Source organism: Natator depressus, chromosome 2 (genome assembly GCF_965152275.1).
Source record: "Natator depressus isolate rNatDep1 chromosome 2, rNatDep2.hap1, whole genome shotgun sequence".
NCBI lineage: Eukaryota > Metazoa > Chordata > Testudines > Cheloniidae > Natator > Natator depressus.
This window is the reverse complement of record NC_134235.1, coordinates 259,218,143-259,238,461: the sequence shown is the minus strand read 5'-3', so window position 1 is coordinate 259,238,461 and position 20,319 is coordinate 259,218,143. Positions and strand designations below refer to the sequence as shown.

The 20,319-nt window shown below is 60.5% G+C and overlaps 1 protein-coding gene across 1 annotated transcript in view; it reads right to left on the bottom strand.

Annotated features, from left to right (window-relative positions):
• Positions 1 to 20,319, bottom strand: part of NBEAL2 (neurobeachin like 2) — a 168,536-nt gene that overhangs the window by 22,593 nt on the left and 125,624 nt on the right. Inside the window, 23 exon segments of the mRNA XM_074946450.1 lie at positions 173 to 330; positions 1,222 to 1,342; positions 1,778 to 1,902; positions 2,651 to 2,808; positions 3,065 to 3,214; positions 4,467 to 4,772; positions 5,031 to 5,168; positions 5,506 to 5,665; positions 7,000 to 7,178; positions 8,035 to 8,361; positions 8,364 to 8,466; positions 8,678 to 8,772; positions 10,230 to 10,315; positions 10,549 to 10,708; positions 10,833 to 10,991; positions 12,135 to 12,288; positions 13,247 to 13,349; positions 13,562 to 13,721; positions 14,298 to 14,431; positions 14,629 to 14,800; positions 16,299 to 16,391; positions 18,214 to 18,296; positions 19,118 to 19,445. Coding sequence (XP_074802551.1) covers positions 173 to 330; positions 1,222 to 1,342; positions 1,778 to 1,902; positions 2,651 to 2,808; positions 3,065 to 3,214; positions 4,467 to 4,772; positions 5,031 to 5,168; positions 5,506 to 5,665; positions 7,000 to 7,178; positions 8,035 to 8,361; positions 8,364 to 8,466; positions 8,678 to 8,772; positions 10,230 to 10,315; positions 10,549 to 10,708; positions 10,833 to 10,991; positions 12,135 to 12,288; positions 13,247 to 13,349; positions 13,562 to 13,721; positions 14,298 to 14,431; positions 14,629 to 14,800; positions 16,299 to 16,391; positions 18,214 to 18,296; positions 19,118 to 19,445 — 3,652 coding nt within the window.

The following is a 20,319-nucleotide window of genomic DNA, read 5'->3' as shown; positions in this document are numbered from 1 at the left end:
TCCAGTGCCTAGCAGCATGGGCCAATAGGTGCTGCTCTCATGCAACGCTAGTAACGAGATTAACAAGTGATCTAACAGCAGCGCGGCAGTGAGAGGACAGGGCAGGCAGCCTTTGGTATCAGCGGGTGCGACGCAGGGCAGAAGAGGGGCAGGCATGGGCAAGCTCCGGTACCTTCCTCCGTCTCCTCCTTCTCGCTGCTGCAGTCGTAGAAGTAGATGTGCTGCGTGGTGACCTCCAGCCGGCCCTGGATCACCGCCACGATGGTGATGAGCTCGCAGTCCTCGGAGATCACCAGCTTCTCCCTCTGGCTCTGCTCTTTGGGTTCAGCCCTGGAAGAGATCGGGGCAGCAGAGCCCTAATGGGTAGGATGTCCCGCCCGTGCGCACCCCTCTTACGGCCCACGGCCTCCCTCCCTGCACACAGTCGTCCAATACGGGGCGTGGGACCGGCTGGTTACAGAACAGAGGTCGCCTTTGGTGTCCTGCGCTGGCCAGAGCCGTATGCCATATCGCGTGCTCTGCTCCCAGCAATGGGAGAAGATATCTAGGCGCCCACTGGCCTTCCCGTGACGCTCACTGCTGCTCAGCTAACCCTGGGCAGCTCGGCGACTCTCTCTGCACCCTCGCCAGGGAAAAACCTACCAGCTTCCAGGAGTACCAGCTTGAGCGGTGTGCAGAGCGCCTCCTGGCGCTGCAGTACCAAGGAGGAACTTGGAGGGGTCTGGACTTGTGTTAGCTGAGAGAAGGGTGAGATGGAGCCAGGGCCCAGGCAGGCGAAGGGGGACGGATGGCTTGGGGAACATGTGAGGGGATATAACACCTCTCACAACTCTATTGTGCTAGTGGCCAGAGGTCCCAGTCAGGATCGGGGTCCTGCTCTAATAGACTCGGGGGATGTGGTCTCTACCCCAGGAGCTCACAATATAAAGGCTGCTGGTTCAAATCCCGCCTGTGACAGTCCTGGACCAAGAACGGTTACCAGACAATGGCTGTTTGAAGGCCGTGACTGGCCCCGTTGATGATCTCAGCAGAAAAGCCAAGGACTGAGTTGCCTCTTCCCCGAGAAGGGGGCCACGCAGGGTGACACCGAGACACGCGGGAAGACTCAGTCGCAAGCCTCCGAGGCAACATATCCCTCCGCTGCAGGACACACTTAGTTCCTGAGCCCAGCAAGGGCCTGAACAGCAACCCAGGGCACAGAGCCGCCCAGGAGAGACTCACTGATTGTCCAAGAACTCAAGGTCCTCCTCCGCCAGCTGATCATCCCCCAGCTCGCTCACTTTCGCCTCCTTGGCCACGGCCAGCGGCAGGGGCTCCGCAGGGCTGTGAGAATGATCCGCCCCTGAAACGGACAGAGACTAAACTGGAGACGCCAGGCTGAGCATGGCTCCTGGACAGTCACCCTGGGGCCCCGCGGCTGAGGGGCCCTGATCTAGGTTTTATTTCTGCAGGCAGAGGTGGGGTCCGGCCCCCACTTCCTCCAAAATGTACATTAAATCCCTCTACATGAAAACCCTGCTCGGTGTGGTGCTCTGTCCCCCTCTAGCGGCACCTAGCCTAGCTACAGATTGAAGAGCCTGCTACAGCCTTGGCTAAGAGGCATGTGGCTTTTAGCTCATGCAGTAGAGGCTCATACACTAAGCTTTGGAGGTCCCAGGTTCGATCCCGCCCATGGGGGTCTGTCGGCGTTACAGCTGACTGCACAGCAGTGAGCTGGCAGAGCCAGGCTCTGACCCACGCGCACAGACCCCATCCCCACGCCGCGAGCCCCGCTCACCTAGGTTGTCCCGGAGGGCGCTAGCCTCCACATGGCGGTCGAAGTTATAGTTGGGGACCAGCTTCAGCCTCATTCTGGAGTAGGTCTCGGCACTCGACAGCTTCCAGCGAATCTCTGGGGGGTTTCTGCAGGGGAGGGGGAGAGAGAAAAGTGAGCGAGCCCCGAGCACCCCGAAGTTGGGAACTGGAAGGGGGGCAGCTGGAGTCAGCATGGGGCAACGCAGCCTGATCCACAGAACAGCCTGGGCTCGCGAGGTGTTGGCTGACAGAGTCCCCCCTTGCAGCAGGGACTACGAGGACTCTACACTGAGCCGAGGACATGCCGGACCAGGGCCCAGCCACCTCCGAGAGTGGCCACGGGGGAAGTTTCTACCACACCCCATCATGCCTTCAGCCTGGGAGCCACAGGGCAGAGGGCAGCGTGAAAATAACTAGGCAAACCGGGGTGGAGAGGGGCACAGAAAATGCGGGAGGGCCAGGAACAGCTGTTGCCTGGTTCCAACCGGGGGAGGCGTGGCTTTGCCACAGTGGGCGGGGCTAGCGCCTGAGCTCCCTTTGTTTTCTGTCCGACTCCGGCGGCCGCTCTGCAAGCGGGCAGGGCGCAGCGGGCCACGGCCGCGGCAAGCTCCGGGGCTGTGCAGTGCCGGCCATGAAAATCGCCCCCCCACCGTGGGAACCACACCCCACGATGGGCAGGAAGCCAGGCTAGGGCCACGGCACGGGATTCCTCCAGCGGGGGTGGGGGAAAGCAACGATACTGCTAAACCCGGAGGATCCAGCAGCCCCAAGCATGGGCTGCCCCATAAGCGCTGAGCTGGAGAGGGCCCTGGGCAGCATCCCCTCCCGCAGCCCAAAGGGAGCGTTAACTCCTGACCGGTCGGCCCAGGCAGAGCGCTGCGAGGTCAGCAGGCGGCGCAGGGCCTTCCACTGCTTCAGGACGACGCTGTGGTGGTTGTTGACCTGCTTCAGGACGTTCACGTGCCGGATGTGTTCGTACTTGGAGCGCTTTATCACCGGCTCCAGAATCAGCTCCTAGCAGGGGCAGAGAATGAGGTGGGACTGGGGGTGTGGGGCGTGCAACCACACGGGTCTCCCCCGGGAGGAGACATGGCACCACGGATCAGGGTTTTGCGGGAAGATGTGCCAAAGAAATTCAGCTCGGAGGAGACACCCGGCACGGGCTGTTTCAGCCCCCACGGTTTGTGTTTGGCCGAGTTATATTGGCTGTAATTCCGGAGCCCCGAGGGGTGGGGGTGTGTGTGTGTTTTGAACAGCTGACCCCACGTACCTGGAACTTCTTCCTGCTCTCCTCTTTCTCCCTCTCCCTGCGCAGGGAGCTGCTCATCAAGGCATCGTAGCAGGAGTTCCAGAAATTGGACATGTGGTCGTGGCTCTTGGCGAATGTGTCAATTTCAAACTGCGCCATCATGGGCTGTACCTGCCAAGGGGAGAGAGCCCGTGAACGGCGGCGGCCAGGACGAGCGGGCGAGGATGTATTTTCTGGGACGCTGCCTTAGAACCGGGCGAGGTCTAGCAGCGAGCGCACGGGACTGGGAGGCCAGGAACTCCCAGCTGAGATGTGGATTCGCTGCATGACCCCCCAGTAGAACATATGATCCTTGCCTCAGTTTCCCCATCTGTAATCTATTTAGGTGAATGTATCCCCTCTCCCACTCCCCCCCCCCAAAAATCACTGCAGTATCTGAGCACTTTATCCTCAACTCCCTGGCAAGCTACATAAATATTGTTACCCTCCCCCACCCCCCCCGTTTAACATACGGGTGTAATGGGACTTAGAATCATAGGATATCAGGGTTGGAAGGGACCTCAGGAGGTCATCTAGTCCAACCCCCTGCTCAAAGCAGGACCAACCCCAACTAAATCATCCCAGCCAGGGCTTTGTCAAGCCTGACCGTAAAAACCTCTAAGGAAGGAGATTCCACCACCTCCCGAGGTAACCCATTCCAGTGCTTCACCACCCTCCTAGTGAAAAAATTTTTCCTAATATCCAACCTAGACCTCTCCTCACTGCAACTTGAGACCATTGCTCCTTGTTCTGTCATCTGCCTCCACTGAGAACAGTCTAGATCCATCCTCTTTGGAACCCCCTTTCAGGTGGTTGAAAGCAGCTATCAATTCCCCCTCATTCTTCTCTTCTGCAGACTAAACAATCCCAGTTCCCTCAGCCTCTCCTCATAAGTCATGTGCTCCAGCCCCCTAATCATTTTTGTTGCCCTCCGAGCCCAGCGGAGGGCAACAAAAATGATGATTTTTGTCCTGACTTGGCTCGGTCAGTCTCAGAGCTGGGACAGCTCCTAGCCCTGCTCAGACCCAGCCCACCTGAGAGGCACCCAGAGCCTCTGCGCAGGTCCCTGCCCTTCGATAGCTCTGCTCTCTGGCCTGCAGCTGGTCAGATCTCCTGTGCCCATAAACAGCCCCGCTGGGCACCCTCCCGCCCATGCCCATTCTCCCAACATTTACAGCATCCCCCCTTGGGTCAGGGCTTGGCTGTCGGCATCCATGGCTGAGCGTGTCGTCCGAAGAGATTCCCCATGGACACGCACAGCACCACAGCCAGAGACAGAGCCCGCGTCTGACACGCCGCCCCCCCCCCCAGCTATAACCACTCAGTGCTCCCTCCTCCCGCAATGGTAACCTCCCCGAGGGGCCCCTGTCCTGGCGGCACCCACGTGCTTCTCGATGAAGGCCCTCCACTCGGGGGTGGCGCAGAAGAGCTGGAAGTCCTCGTAGAAGGTGGGGCTGCCGTTGGTGGGGGGCAGCGAGGGCAGCAGGCGCTGTAGCTGCAGCGTGTCGTAGCACTGGTCCAGCAGCGTGCGGATGATGGGCAGGAGCCAGGAGAAGGCCTCCGCCTTGGGCTGCAGCGCGCGGCTCAGGGGGCTCTCCAGCTTGCCCAGCAGGTAGCAGGCCTCCTCCTCCTTGGGGGCTGAGGCCGTCTGGAGCAGGCTGTGGAGCTTGACGTAGGCCAGCGAGTGCAGCTGGTGGGTGCAAAGGGGGGTGGGGGGCAGGGGAGAGGCTGTTACACCCCCAGGCTCATCCCAGCATGGGGGCGGGGGGAGAAATACTGCGGTTTTGGGGCCCTCAGAGCCTCTCCTTCCCGGCCTCTCCCTCTCCCCCGGCCCTCCCACTTCCCTTGAGAGCCCAGCCCCTCCCCGCAGAGAGAAGGGGAGCCCTCAGGGTGCCCCTAACGAGGCCAGTCGGGGTCCCCAGCCGCCTGGGTCTCGCAGGCGCCTCACCTGGGCCTCCTCCAGCCCGCTGTACCCGATGAGGATGTGCAGGCCGATCTGAGCCATCTCCTTCAGGTCCGAGGTCCCGTTGGCCAAGTGGTACCACACCCCCAGCTTGTCCAGCAGGCTGTTCACCCCCTCGTAGATCTGCAGCCACAGGAGGGGCAGAGTGACCCCTCCCAGCAAGGACAGTGACGGAGCTCACCCTCCCAGGCCCCGCGCTTGGCTTCCCCGGCCTCTGGACGGGAACAGGAATCCCAGTGCAGGGTATTTAATAGGGGAGCCAGAGGCAAAGCAGTGACCCCAAAAGGATGGCAGCCAACGAACCGCGGCAGGAGGGAAAGAGAGACCCACGGCTCCGTTGCGGCAGTACATGGCCAGCAGCCGACGAGCCCTCTGCACGTCGGAGCGACGCTACCCCAGGGAGCAGAGTGGCAAGACCACCTTCACCCCCCCACAGGCCTGCCACGGCACCAGCGCGGACCTTCTCGCTCCACAGGGCCTGGTTGTTGTGTCCCTCGGAAAACAGGAAGTCCTGGAGGAGCCTCAGCAACTTGAGCGCGTTCTGGGTGAGGCTGGGCAAAGTGGCCGGGGCCGACTCCTTGAGGTCCGTGAGGGCTGATTCCAACATCATCTCCAGGAGGCTGCAAGAGAGAGACAGGGAGAGTGTGCGTGTGTGTGCGCGCACACGTGTGTGTGTGCGCGCACACAGGGGAGGGGGGGTGTGAGGCATCCGATGGCACTGCCTGCTCTAGGGAATAACCCACTCATCCTCCCGCGCCGAGCGGGGGACTCCAGGTAGCCCCGCACGCTGTTAGCAGCTACCGGATATCGTGTTGGTCACGCAGCCTCTCTCTCTTTGGGACCCCCATTCATATAGTATCTGAGCGCTTCAAAATCTTCCACCCGCTGCGAGGTGGGACAGCGCTGTTATCCCCATGTTACAGATGGGGAACTGAGGGACCGAGAGGCTAAGGGACGTGCCCAAGGTCCCGCAGGCAGGTGGCGCCAGAGGTGGGAATTGAACTCACGTCTCACAAGCCCCAGGCCAGCAAATCAGCCATGGGAAGCAGGTGCCCAAGACCAAAGTTTCTCTGCAAAGCACCCGCCCCTCTGGGAGCGTTTCAGGGCCTTGTGCTCTGCAGTGCCCCAACCCGGGATTACCCTGGGCTCTGACACTTGTGAAGAGACTGGGAAGCTCCTTATTTCAAGGAAACAGAGGGGTAGGGGTTAGTGGCTTTTCCCCTCTACAAAGATGCCCAAGTTCAAGTCTATGCCCAGGTGGCAAGTGTAAGGCATTTGAGGGATGGGGAGGGGCCTGCTCCTGGTGTGTGCGGGGACATCATGAAATGCACCCCACCTCGTCAGACACATGCAATGCCCAGGAGTGGAATAGAAAGGACAGGTCAGAAGTGAGTGGGTGAGGTCCACAGCTGGGATCGCAGGGGGGTGTGGGTCTGGAGCGAGCAGCCCGGGCCTGATTGGGCATGGGGGTGGAAGGCTGTGATGGCGTGAGCCTGCTGGCTGGGAGCCAAGGACACAGGCTGGGCATGGGGGTGCAGGGCTGGACTAGCAGGGGGTTGCTAGCCAGGACAGCTACTTTTGACATGTCATTTTCACAAGCCCACGCCCTCCAAGGTGCGAATGGGGAAGAGAAATGGGCAGGTGTGGGGGCAGGGCAGGGCCCTGGCTCCGAAGGGGTAAAATGAAGCAGCTCCTTTGGCCGACAGGCCAGGTGCCCTTAGGGCCTGGCAGTGAGCTGCCCCCATGCGAGGGGCCAACTTGCCAGAAACCCACAAGCTCGGGCACGTTGGCAGCCAGGATCCTGGGCCCTCTGGCCCAGCTGAGGGGGACGGGGCAAAGGGTCACACACCTGTGGGCCCGATTCTAATCCTATTTCTCCACCTCCCAAACCCCTCCCCCAAGCTGGCCAGAGCCCACCAGGCGGAAGGAGGCCTGCCGCTCTGCCAGCACCCACCTGCGCTTGATCTCGTCCGGCGGCCGCACCAGCTCGCAGGCTGTGCCCAGTTTGGTGAGGACGGAGAAGACCTGCCCGCGCTCCTTCCAGGCCGCGTCGTCCCAACCCTCCACCCCGCGCCAGGTCACCGAGAAGATGATGTTGGTGAGCAGGTTGCACAGCTCCTCCTCCGGCGTTTGCTGAGATGGGGGGAGAGGCGGAAAACACATGCTGATCTGAACAGCTGGTCCACTCCCCATGGGCTTCTCCTAGAGGGGATGGCGGACACAGTGCCCCCTGGTGGAGACAATGGTCCTGCTCGGACATGATGGGGGTGGGATTGGGAGTGGGGCATCTAGGGACAGAGGGCCATGACCCAAGGGTCTCTTGATGCCAGCTGGCAGAGGGCACCAGGGGGCATATAGGCGACAGGGATCCTCTGGGTCCAGTGCGTTACTATGTAGATAGCGAAGAGTGTCATTTACAGCCTGTCACACTGGGCAGCAGAATCTTTGGGACACGTGTGTGCAGATAACATGCAAGGAGATGTGTGTGTCTAGACTGGACATTTTGTTCTTAAAGACTTGGAGTTAATGGCAGGTCAGCCAGGCACATCTTAAGAGGGGTCCCGCTGGAGCCAAGAGACTTCTCTCTCTGGCTTACTGGTGCATCCTGTGCATCTTGCAGTGGGTGGCTGTTTGCACAGAATCAAATGCTGATGAAGAGATGGCAGGGACTGGAGGAAAAAAATTAACAGGAAGGAGTGAATGGCGGGGAGAGGGGGGAACCTGGTTTACAGGTGAACAACAAAGGGCTGGTCTAGTGCATCCAGGGGTGCAGAGATACCCTGGCATCATTCATCTGGGGAGGCCAGCTGCCAGCAGGCATGGTCTTGTAGGGTGACCAGATGTCCCGATTTTATCGACGTGAACCCCTATTACTGCAGACAGCAGCATCCCTGCTCATCCACTCCTGCCAGCTCCCCTCTGGATGCTCTCAACATGGGCCGCAGCGGGAGAGCGGCTCCTTTGCCGGCCACGGGGGGCAGCAGCTTACCTGGGGGTTACTGGTGTTGGAGACGTCATCGCTGGCCAGAGTCTCTTGGTAGCTGCTTTCATCCAGGACGTTGGAGAGGCTGGAGCTTTTGCGAGCCCGCATGCCCGGGAAAGGTTTGAAGTACTCCAGAGGGGAGGGGGTCCCTGGCAAGCTCCCCGGCGTCTGGTTGCCGCTCTCCACCGTGGCGGTGGAGCAGGTGCTGGCCAGGTCGAGGCCAAGGTCAAAGGGCGACATGCAGAAGGGCGAGAGCGGGTGGTAGACGCCGTCGAACTGGTGGGCGTCGGTGGAGGGGGCCTCTCCCTGGCCGGGGATGTCGATAGTGTTGGAGGAGGAGGAGTGGCTGGTGCGGTCCAAGGAGTCGAAGGATTTGAAGTTATAGGAGCGGAAGGGCTTGGAGCCGCCGGTCGGGGAGATGGAGTGGTCCGAGAAGCCCTCGGAAAGCTCATGGTCAGAGGCCTCAAAGCCCACCGGCAGGAAGACGTCCAGGTCCTGAAGGTCTGCCAGGGCATGGCTGGTGCTGTCCAGCCGCTCCTTCCCGGCCTCACTGCCTGACTCCTTGCCCCCATGCTCCGAGAGCTTCAGGAGGCCGAGATAGCTCCCGTTGGCAGAGCCGCTCAGACTGTGCTGGCGGGACTCGTACGACTCCTTGACGTAGAGCTTGGTGAGTGTGTCCTGCCAGCCGGCCAGCTTCGCCAGCTGCCTCACCATGTCGTGCTGGGAGTAGATCAGGTGGAAGAGCTGCAGGCGGGGAGAAGAGAGAATGGGGCACGTCACGGACCAGCGTGGCCGACCAGACCTGTTCCCACTCCCCGTGCCCGTCGGAGGGGGAGGAGTTTGGCACGAGCGCCAGGGCACTCAGCTGCACAATCCACTCGCCCGCCTTCACTGGGGCAAACAAGGATTTGCCCAACGTCCACTAGTGACTAGCCCTCACGGTTCAGGCAAGACTGGGTTAACAAAGGGCGCCGGGCCTGCCCACTGCTTCCCGCACCCCTCAAGATGGCCCACCATGGGGCAGGGGAATCCTCCTTAGAGGGCCTCACGTGCGGTCAGGAGAGGGGTCACGCCTGACGCTCCTCAGCCCAGAAATCGGGGCTCCCACATCTACAGCCCCCATGCTCTCCGCTGGCCTGGCTCCAGCAGCAAGGATGCAACGGCCCGAGCCACGCCCGCAGTCCTTGAGCAGAGCTCCGTTCACCTCACTAGGTACTTGTACGGCCCCAGCAGCGCAGCATCCAAGTACCTGCTCAGACACCCACAGGCCCGCGGGGACTGATCCCCCACAACCCCAGATCTGGTGAGCAGCTGAAACCGATCCAGCAGAGACCAAGAGCCACCACCATAGGGATGTGTTCGGCTCTTCGGTTCCTCCACCCCTTTGCGGCGGCACGCTGGGGACGGCTCCGAATTCTGAGGCAGGGACGTCAAGGGAGGGCTGCGAGCCTTCGATCACGCTGAGCTGGACCCTTGTCAGCTCCGCGGCTCCTTCCCCGGCCAGCCCTTCTCGTGACACCAGTTGGCCGGCTGCCTCAAAGCCGCTCAGCTGGCTTCCCACCCCATGTGGCTCCAGCTCCTGCTAATCAGCATCTCTCCCCACCCTCCACTCTTGGGAGGGAAGTGGAGAGATGGGGTCAAGCCTGGCTCCTGGCTGAGCACGGTCACCCAGGACCGCGCGGTGCGAGGGATCTAGGGACACCATCAGCCCTGCAACAGGGGATGTAATCCAGGGTGTCTGCATTTAGCCCTACAGATGGACGGCATGTCTGTCTGTCTATGAAACAAGGGCAGCTCACGGCTCTGCCAATATGCCCCTGCCCTGACCAAGAGGGCAAGATGGCAGGTCAGCCTGCAGGTGCATCTGCTCGGGGCACGGGCTGCATGGCCAATCGGTGTGAGACAGGGCAGTGCCTCAGTGACAGACGCCAGCTCCTGAGGACACCCAGCCGCCTTCAGAGGGCAACAGCTTCCAGGGACATGGGGCCTGGAGGGCACGTAAAGAGACAGAGCCAGCTGACTAGGGAGGCTTGGGGGCCCGATGGGTTAATGCCCCAGGCCTAAGTTTGAGCCCATCTGGGGCTGTATGTGCAGGGAGTGACGTGGACTCGTCTCTCTGCAACAGTGCACCGTCAGGGAAGCCTGCATAGCTCCTCTGCCGGCTCCACGGTCCCCGAGGGCTCCACGCCGGACAGTCCTACCTTCCGGCAGGTATCCAGCCTGACTGCCAGCTCCGCCCGGTGGGACAGGTACACCACAGCCATCAGGTCCTTGTAGCTGGGAGAGTCTGCGGGGGATGAGAAGCAAGACCGGGCGTGGGACGTGGCCCTGCAGCGCACTGACCTAACGGACACTTCCCGGGCTACAGCACAGCCTGCCTTCCGTGGAGACCACCGGCTGCAGGCGGGTGATCCCAGGTCCGAAACGTATGGCTGACCCCTGGCTCCATAAATCCCAGGCTCTCTTTAGCAACACGCCCCCTAAGCCACGTGGCTCGCGCCCGGCTGGGTAACGCCGTACCTGAGCCAAGGACCTGCTCCAGGAGACACCGGAAGAGCAGCATGGACACTGGGATGTCATTCAGATACGATATGAGCCCTTGGTAGCCAATGTCCTTCAGCTTCAGGCGGTACTTGCTGCGCTCGTGGGCCTTCTCGTATTTCAGCATCTTGTACAGGACCTGCGGGAGGGTGAGCGCCGGCCTTAGGGGAGGGGACCCACCACGGGCACTGGCCAGTGGGGGGGCCTAGTGCTGGAGGCCAGGGGGACGCAGACAACGCCAGACTCCAGGACTCGCGTCTCACCTTGAAGACTCTCTCCCGTACTTCGTCTGAGAACTTCCTCTGGACGAGCAGCGAGAACAGGATCTCCACGTTCCCCGACTCAAAGAGGAAGGCGTAGAGCTGCTCCTGGGAGGCCGGTTCTTTCAGCAAGCCATGGATCACCTCCAGAATCCCACACACCTGCAACGGCCACGGACGCAGTTACACCCCTGGATGGAGATGGCCCGTGTATGCCGACTGGCCATCGCCCCCAGACCCAGCAACCCTTCGGCCTGGCCTCAGGATACAGCCATGCCTCCCCGGCTCTCAGACGAGTGACTGGCAGGGATTCAGGTGGGATATTCATGGTAACGGGGGTTGCCGAAGGTGCTGTTATGGTTGGAAAAACAGCTCCCGAGGGCTTGTCTACATGGACAGTTAAAGCAGGGCAAGCTGGGGTGTGAATCTACAGCACGTGCCTTTGCTGCGCGCTACCTGGCCACGGGGACCCTGCTGCCGTGCGCTAGAAGGGCCGTGGTGTGCCCGGATCTCAGCTTGCAAACCACAGCAGGTCCGAGTGCACGACAGACTCGCTAGCGCACGGCAGCTGGGTCCGCACGGACACTTGGTAGCGCGCTGTACATTCCCGCCCCAGCTTGCCGCGCACTAACTGGCCGGTGAGACAAAGCCCTTAGCCAGTCAGCTCCCTGTGCGTCCCCATGTCCTACAGATGATCGCTCACCACCACATGGTTTTACCCAGGGCCAGCCCCGCTGCAGCCGAGCGAGCTGGGTCAGGGATCTTCCTTGGGGACATCACTAAGGACACAGCCTGGCTTCCAGACCCCAGGTTGCAGGGCTGGATCAAGCACAAATACACAGAGTCCTCCCGAGCACCACGCCATCACTCCGCTGACTCCAGCCACAGCTCCAGCTTGGTCCCGAGCGGGCACTTCTCAAGGCAAGGCCACGGCTGCCGTTCGTCACGCCTCTGGGACAACCCAGCTGCCTCTGAGCTCTCTGTTAGGATGCAGTATTTGTACTGCAGTAGCGCCAACGGGCTCCGGCCAAGAGCAGGGCCCTGTAGCGCTAGGTGCTGCGCAAACCCATAGTAAGAGAGTCCCTGCCCAGGAGAGCTTGCAGTCTGAACAGGCAGGACGAAGAAAGAATCGCTCCCCCCTTTTAAAGATGGGAAATGGAAGCCCAGAGAAACGAAGAGTCATCCGGGGATGTCTGTGGCAAGGCCAGGCAATGAACTTAGCACTCCGAGTTCCAATTCTGCACCTTAACCACAAGGCGCTACCCTCTAGTGATGCCTCTCCCAACACCGACTGCCCCACCACACCTGGTGTTCATCATGCACCGCAGCCAGGTAGTTCAGGGCGCTTTGCATCTCGTCGGCAGAGAAGCTCTTGCTGAGGAAATCCTTCACCAGGCTGAACAGGGACATCTGCACCGTCTTCACGTCGTCCGTGGGAATCGGCTTCTCCTTATGAGTGCTGCGAGGGGAAAAGGCGGAGGGAGGGGGGACTTTGCACCAAGGGCACACGCGGCTCCGACGGCATGGCCCGGATGCAGAAATGGGGGAGAACAGCATTCCTCAGCCTCCCCTGGCTTCGCTTTATACTGCCACCCCCTACAGGGCTCCAGCCCCCCTTGCCCCCAACGGCGGCAGGCCTGGTCCCTGATCCCAGAGCTGCCCAGCGGGGCGTGCAGGACAGGAACTCTCAGGCTGCAGGAATCCAGAGCCGTAGGGCGAACCGGGGGAGGGGACGGAGCGAGAACCGCAGCGTCCGGGGGACTCCGAAAGCAGCAGCAGAACTGGCAGGAACGGGGCAAAGCAGCCCCACCGGGGAGTCAGTTCTACCCCAGCCTTGAGAAGCGCCCACGGAACAGCCTGCCATGGGCAGCGGGTATCGAAGGCCAGGGGAGGTTAAGCCTCCCCTAACCCAGGTGTGACCCCGCCCACGCTCTGCCCCGAGGCCCCGCCCATGCTCCCCATCTCCCCTGAAGCCGGCGGGGGCTCTGCTCCAGCTGGAGGTCAGGGGTGGCGGGGCGGCCGGGGCTCCTCAGGCTGCGGAAGCGGGGGGTGAGGGGGCGGCAGCCGCTTGGGGTTCTGGCAGGTGGGTGGGGGCCTCAAGCGGAAGAGGCGGGGCAGCAGGCTAGCCTCACCGACCTTGGGGGGGGTTACCTGCTGCCCACGTTTCCCCCCCCCACCGCATGCCTCCACTGGAGTGCGGAAGCCCCTTGGATGCGGGAAAAGAAATGGACGGGCCCTGGGCAGAGCAGGCTGGAGAGAACATCGTCTCAGACCGCCTGGAGCCAAGGAACTGGTTCAGCTTTCCCATGGGCTGCCCCAGGACATCCCCTCTTCTCCAGGCACTGAAGGGTTAAAGCAGCTCAACTGGGACAAACAGGGGCAAGCTGGAAGCCGCGAGCCAGCCTTTAACAACTCACCCGTAGTACGTCCGAATGGAGTCCAGGATGTATTGGACCCCGTATTTCTTGCGGCTCCTCTGCTTGTGGTCCTTGATGGTGCTCGATAAATGCTGAATGTGACCTGCAGACATTGGGGAAAGAGGGGGGAGAGCAGACACATCCAGAAGATTAACTACGTACTCGTATTTCGCAAGCAGGGACAGTCTGGACATGGAGCAAGCTCTCGCCCAAACCACCCTGGCCAGGAGGCTGCCGATCCTGACCCACACAGGGGGAAGCCGTGAGCTGCCAAGGCCCGCCCCAGCTGGGAAGGAGACCCCCAGCAGCGCTTACTTAGCCGGACAGCGAAGTCACTCTTGCTCCAGATGCGGAAGTCGAAGAGCAGGTACTGGTACAGGAGGTGTAGCAGGAAGCTGTGGCCCTCGGCAGCCACCTGCTCCATCAGGGACTGCAACGCCACCAGCACGTTCATGTCCATCATGAGGCTGGAGACCTGACAAGTGCAAAGCAATGAGAGCTGGGTGAGTGGCACCATTTCCATCCAGCAGCCGCAGGGCATTCTGGGACTTACGAGTCATGTGACCCACAGAAAATGAACCTGCGTCAGAGCTCTCACAACAAAAGACTGGCAGATGTTTTCCTAAGCCAGAGAGGAGGCTTTAAGGTAACAGAGGACTTGCCATTTCGGGTGATGGGAGAGAAGGAGAGAATAAACTCTTAACCACGAGGGGTAAAAGGGATACGTGTTTGGGTGTCCCCACAACATGTATAAAAGACTCTTTATTTCTCCAACTCCTCTGCGATCAAGCCATCAGTATGCTCCAGAGTCAACACCCTAGCGAAACAAGTGGGAGCAGAGGTCACCCATCATAGCTTGTTCCAGCTGGGTTGCAGCCAGCACTGCTGGCATTACGTGTATTCCCCGATTGGACGTTCCCCTTCGCAGGCACATGCAGTGGCCCAGCTGCTGGCTTTAATGCACCATGTGTTAGGCCCTGGGCTCAGCCCCGCCTTGTTTAGCTCCCTAGGTGGCCTAGGCTCTGACCAGCTGGCCCTGGAAGTCTCTTACCTTCTGCAGCAGAGCTCCAATGATTGCCGGCCCGTGGCACTGCACCAGGCTCTCCTGGTTCACGGGGTGATGCTGGATAAAGTTCTTGACCAGCAGCAGAAACGCAGCCACGCCATTATTCTCCAGTCTGCCCTCTGCAGGAGGGGACGAGAAGGGTCAGCCAGAGACCAGCTCTTATTGCCAAGGGGGGGAGTGGGGCTGGCTGCCCAAGGGACAGGTAGGTACATGGCCCAGGAGAATTTCAGGGCTCCAGCGGCGTGTGGAGGAGCTGGTCTCCCGCTGCCCCCCTCCCATGCTTTACCAGCAATAGCCAGGCCGATGCTGCGCTCACCGGAGGACTTGCTCAGGGGGATGAGCATGCCTTGGCGACTCCGCGAGGACGTCAGCTCTGGCCCAACCAGGTCGTGGGTTTCCTGGCTGTCCTCCGATTCTTTTCTCTCGGCCGCCACTTGGTCCAGCAATGGGAGGAGCACCCCCATCCCGCCAACACAGTTCACGACGTCCTACAGGAGGAGAGAGAGATACAGGGCCCTGGCTGATCCACCGAGACCGGCAGGGAGCGTCCGTCCTCGCCAGCCCCTGCCCTGCCCGCGCTGATGCTGCCTCTTACAGGGCAGTGCTCAGGTAAGTAACATGCAAGACTCTGGCGAGTTAGCAGCCAGAGACACCCTCCAGCACAAGCCTGCTCAGGCCAGGGGACTGCCCCTAGGAGTCAGCAAGAGAGCCAGCCGCTGCTTCCCAGAGCCAGCCACCGGCACTGCAACCCAACAGCCAGCCAGGGGAACAATCACAACAGGAACAAGGGTTTAGCAGTGCAACAAAACCATCCGGGTGCGTGCGCGTCTCAGCAGCTGTGCCTGACTCCTCGTCACCACCACCGGTTTAACTCTATCGACCTCAGCGGGGCTACTCCTTCGTAGAAGAGAATAAGGCCCACTGAATCTAAACGGTCTAGAGGACTGAAAGCTTAAGTTAGCACCAGGGTCTTAAAAGCAAATAAACTGGTCTCTGCATCCTCTGGGCAACTGGTCTCAAAACGCTGCCGGGCTGATTGTTGTCCTAGAGCAGCGTTTGATTAGCCGCCGTGTGCGCGCGAGTCGCACAGCGAGACCGTGGACCGTACGCTGTGGGCCGCGACGTTATCGGGGGCACCCTGGACAGCACAAGACTGCCAGTGCTTTGCAATCCTGAGACGGGAGCCTGGGATGCAGGGTTCAAAGGTTCCTCCAGTGCGTCAATTTCTTGGTAGTGGGTTGAGAGAAGAGCAAGGAAAATGATCTGGGAGCTGAAGGGACTGTGGGGTCAAACAATTATTGCTCAGCCAAGCTCACTGTAAGGGGGTAATGGGGCAAGGGGAACCCTATGGGTGGGAGTGTCAGAGAGGAATGATCGAAGGGCCATGCAGGGAGAGAAGCTAGGAGCGAATGGGATGGCATTAAGAAAAGTGCCAGGAAAGTCTCCCTGGCAGTGAAATGTAACTGTCAAATAGCCTCTTTAGCCTCAGTGCAGGAGATCCTTCTTAGCAGACCCACCCCCACACTCTTATGCGTTCTGTAGCATAGGAGCCGATTTCCTCTGTTCCCAGGGGAATGCTCGAACCCCCCATCCTTTCCCCCCAAGTCCCCACGTCCGCTCTGCCACTTCCTGCCCCCACTCCTTCCCCTCCTCCCCCAACGCCTCCTGCATGCTGCCAAATAGCTGATCGTGGCAGGCGCTGGGATGGGGGGAAGAGCTGATTGGCAAGGCTGCCAGTGGGTGCTCTGGGGCTGGAGCACCCATGGAGTCGGTGCCTATGTCCAGTAGGGAAGGAGATGAACTGGGTGACTGAACCCATGCGATTGACAACGTGAGGATGCATTGATCCCAGTTTAGCACAGTAGGAAGCCGCAGTTCCTGGACTGCTTGGCTACCCGAGACCACGTTTCCCACTGAGTCCCAACCTCACTGGCCCAGTGCCCACCAACTCCAAGAGGCGGGAGAGACCAAGAGGCAGAACCGTACCTTGATATCCCAGTTCACCACTTTGTGTCCGGTCAGCCTCCCGTCAAAACCACGGTTTGGAGACAGGTCCAGGCAGATGTTATTTGTACAGGCCTACAATGGTGCAAGCAAATGACACTGCTTTAGCACATACTGTGGCCATGCCAACAGGTGTAACACACACATGCTCCCTGTCCTGGCATAAACCAGCGCCCTCAACAGCCCGATACAAGGGGAGAGAAGGAGAGGAAAGGTGGCCTTGGGGTTTGGGCTGGGACTCCAGAGATCCAGCATTCTCAGCTCCGCCACAAACTTCCTGTGTGACCTTGGGCAAGTCACTTGATCTCTCCAAGACTGTGTAAAACAGGGATAACTACTTCGTCTGGTCTGTTTAGATTGGAAGCTCTTCAAGGCAGGGGCTGTATCAGCGAGCACGTCTATGGAAAACGCCATGTAACCAGGAGAACCAAGGGCAGGGGGGCCCGTCTACCTGCGTAATCCTTGTCATCAGGAGACAGAGTGGCTGCTACAGAGATCTAGTTAAAGGAAAGGCTTCCCAGCTGGGCAAAGCACTGCTCCGTGGGAGAGCCCGACTGAGCCACCCAAGCCTCGTGTCTTCCTCCCCAGGCAGTTCTGGAGGAGCAGTGCGCTCAGCTCTGGGCAGGGGACTCACGACGCTGAACAGTTTAAACTTGTGTGCGTTGTCTTGCTAGAATATGGTGCAGCACAAACTCTGCTTCAGCGACCCACGTGGATCGTAAAAGCCAGGTCCTGCCACACAGTGGAACCCATCATCCCCCGGCCCGGAGGGGTTCACAGCCCCAGGATGACAGCAGATTGAAATCTAAACCAAGCCCTTCCTCTGCAGTGAAGCCCAGTGGGCGTGACCCATTGGATGACAGCCCAAGAGCTTTAGCACAAAGAACAGCTCCACCGTCTCGGCCTTTGCACCCACAGGAAAGCCCTTGTTACAAACAGCAACCTCGAACAGTCACAGAGTCACTTGTGCTGAACTCGCAGCCCTGGGAAGGCAGCTACTTTGGCAGCCCATGGCATGTGATTTAACCCTACCCTCCACACACACTGGGGGAGGAAGGACCTAGCCCCTGAAAGGCTGCGTGTTTACTACAGGAAACATAAGACAGGCAATACTGGGTCAGACCAAAGGTCCATCTAGCCCAATATCCTGTCTACTGACAGTGGCCAGTGCCAGGTGCCCCAGAGGGAATGAACAGAACAGGTCATCATCAAGTGATCCATCCCCTGTCACCCATTCCCAGCTTCTGGCAAACAGAGGCTAGGGACAGCATCTTTGCCCATCCTGGCGGATAGCCATTGATGGACCTATCCTCTAGGAAAGTATCTAGTTCCTTTTTGAACCCTGTTATAGTCTTGGCCTTCACAACATCCTCTGGCAAGGAGTTCCGCAGGTTGACTGTGATGTCTCCCCACACCCAGAGGCTCCCGGCATGCGGGGCTCTTCTGAGCCGCGGGCCGAGCAGGCACGCTTGGTGAGGATCCGTTTTGGCTGCTGTATGGCATTCCTTTTCTGTCACGACTGCAGAGCGGCACCCGGCTAGACTGAAGGATTTACTATCCCCTAATGAGGAAGGTCCCAGAGCTGTTTAAAGCAATTGCCACCATGGGCCAGCCCAGCCCAGGACACTGGTAATTCCATACAGAGCTGGTCACCCCGCTGCAGCGCGCCCCTCATCTCTGTACGCCCATTATCCACGTACCGTTCCAGCTCCACCCACAAACTCCCAGCCCCTTTGGAGAGCTGGCCAGTGTTCAATGCAGCACGTTCTCCGAGCCCAAGGCAGCCCGTCCGAGCACGGCCCAGCGAACCCCCAGCAGCACCGGCCGCGCCAATCCCTCGAGAGGGGGCCGGCAGGGACCGAACCACAGAGAGGTGCCCAGGAAGGTCGCTCCTTACCTGGGGCGTGTAGAAGAGGAGCAGCTTGCTGCTGAGCTCCAGGAAGTCGCCTTCTGGCTTGAGTGGTGACGTAACGTTTGGTCCTGCGGGAGGGAGGGAACGGAGAGTGGGGTGAGCGAGCGACAGGCACCCCATTGCCGGGCTGGCCCAGAGAGCCGAGCACGTGCTTCCCCCTGGGGCTGACCCTACTGGTCAACAAGTGCAGAGGTCAGTACAGCTATCCGTGGTCTGATCCCCAGTGGGCCTGGCCCCTGTGCAAGAGCTACCTGCCCCCTTCTCCCTCCCAGCATGGGTCCCTGCCAGGGCAGCCTCTACCAAGAGTGCCCAGTGCCCTCCCAAGCCAGGGGAGCGGTGCACTCGGCACGGTGGGGCTTCACACCCTGCTAGCGCACACTCTGGGGATAGGGAGCGTGGGGGCCCATCCAGGCTATGGAAATCCATCCTGCAGCAGGACCCATCTGGTTAAACACCCTGTTCGGCCCTGCGGCTCAGACCGCGTTATCGGTGCTCTGGAATCACTGCGCAGCTTGGACTGCCTGTGAACCGGTGGGGTGTGGGTGGGGCGCTGCGATCCCCAGCCACGCTGCCGGGAGTGGGGGGCAGCTCCCACAAATTCCTCAGCACGTTCCAGGCCCCGCCGGGACTCAGGGTCGGAATCCACCAGCAGCGACTTGTGTCAGACAGCTAGCACTGCTCTGAGCCCTGCAGGGCCGAGGCCTCCGAGAGATCCCTACTGCCGCCCTTCCTCCTGCTTTACCCCCCCCACAGAAACCCCCCTACAGCAGGGGAACAGCCTTCCGGGCTGTCCCCAGAGCTGCACAAGGGATACCACGCCTCAGACCGGCTCACTGAGCGAGGAGAGGCACCCAAGGGGGAGATTCTCTCTTTGAGACCCAGAACCTACCTGAGGAGAAAAGTGCTTTGACCTGGGTCTGCTGGAGGGCTTCACAGAAGATGGACACCGACCCTAGGTGCCCTTCAAGGGACGTAGGGGTCCCCCACTCCGTGTCCTGACTCCCTGCTACTGTTGTAGACACCTGGCCTTCTCTGGGGGGCTGAGCGGCCCCGGGAGTCCAGGAGTGCGTGGCCAAAGAGGCAGGGAAGGATTGGGAGCGGCTGAGGGAGGGGTGAGAAGGGAAGGCTGGCTCCGGCGAGTGGGAAGGCGAGGGGTAGACCGTGGAGGTGGTCGTCGTCCGGTGGCCGGCAGAGCCGATGCAACACGAGGTGAACGACTGAAAAGAGAGAGAGGGAACAATTGCACGGAGCCTGGGAGAGGAGGGTAACACGGCTCCTCCAGTGCTCCCTCCCCCCCAGGCCCTTTGACTTGTATTTAGACTGAAAGCTCGTCAGGGCAGGGGCTGTCTCTTACGCGCCTTTGTACAGCGCCGAGCACACTGGGGCCCTGTCCTCGGTTAGGGTCTCCCGGTGCTGCCGCAACGCGAGCAGGAAGCGTCATGTTCCCAGAGACCAGAGCGGCAGGTGGCTGCCGACTTCTCCTTCCTGTAGCCACAGTGATCGAGCCCTCCTCCTCCACCCAAAGACGCGGGACTAGGCCCTGCCCTCCACCACCGGCCCCTGGAAAGACTGGATCGGGCAGCGCACGATGGGAAAGGAGGCTCCTGGGTCTCCCCTCAGCAACTAGGGGTTGCTGTCGAGCCGGAGCAGCCTCCCAATACTGAACGGCGATGGGGTCTCTGGGAGTTGGTTTATGGCCTAACGTTATGGCTCAGATACCAGAATCCAAGGCAGCAGAGACGAACGAGACTATTACCGTAGGACCCACCCAATCCATCTCCCTCGGGACAAAGGAGGCGCCGCTGTGGTGTTTCTACGTCTTCTAGTTCTCAGTCACCTAGACAATGAGCCGGGGAGAACCCTGGCCCAAGGCAGCATTTCTGTGTTTAACACACTGGCTGGGAGACGCCCTGAGTTTTAGACCCTGGCCCTGCCAGCTGCTCCATGCAGAGGGACCCCGATGCTCATAGGGAGCCCCATCGTCGTCTGCCGACGAGCAGCCACTCATGGGGCAGAGCCTGGCTCAGCACGCTGGCTGCCCAGCGCCTCCCTCATCCTGCTCAGCAGCCGGGCTGCAGGAAGCCAGACTCC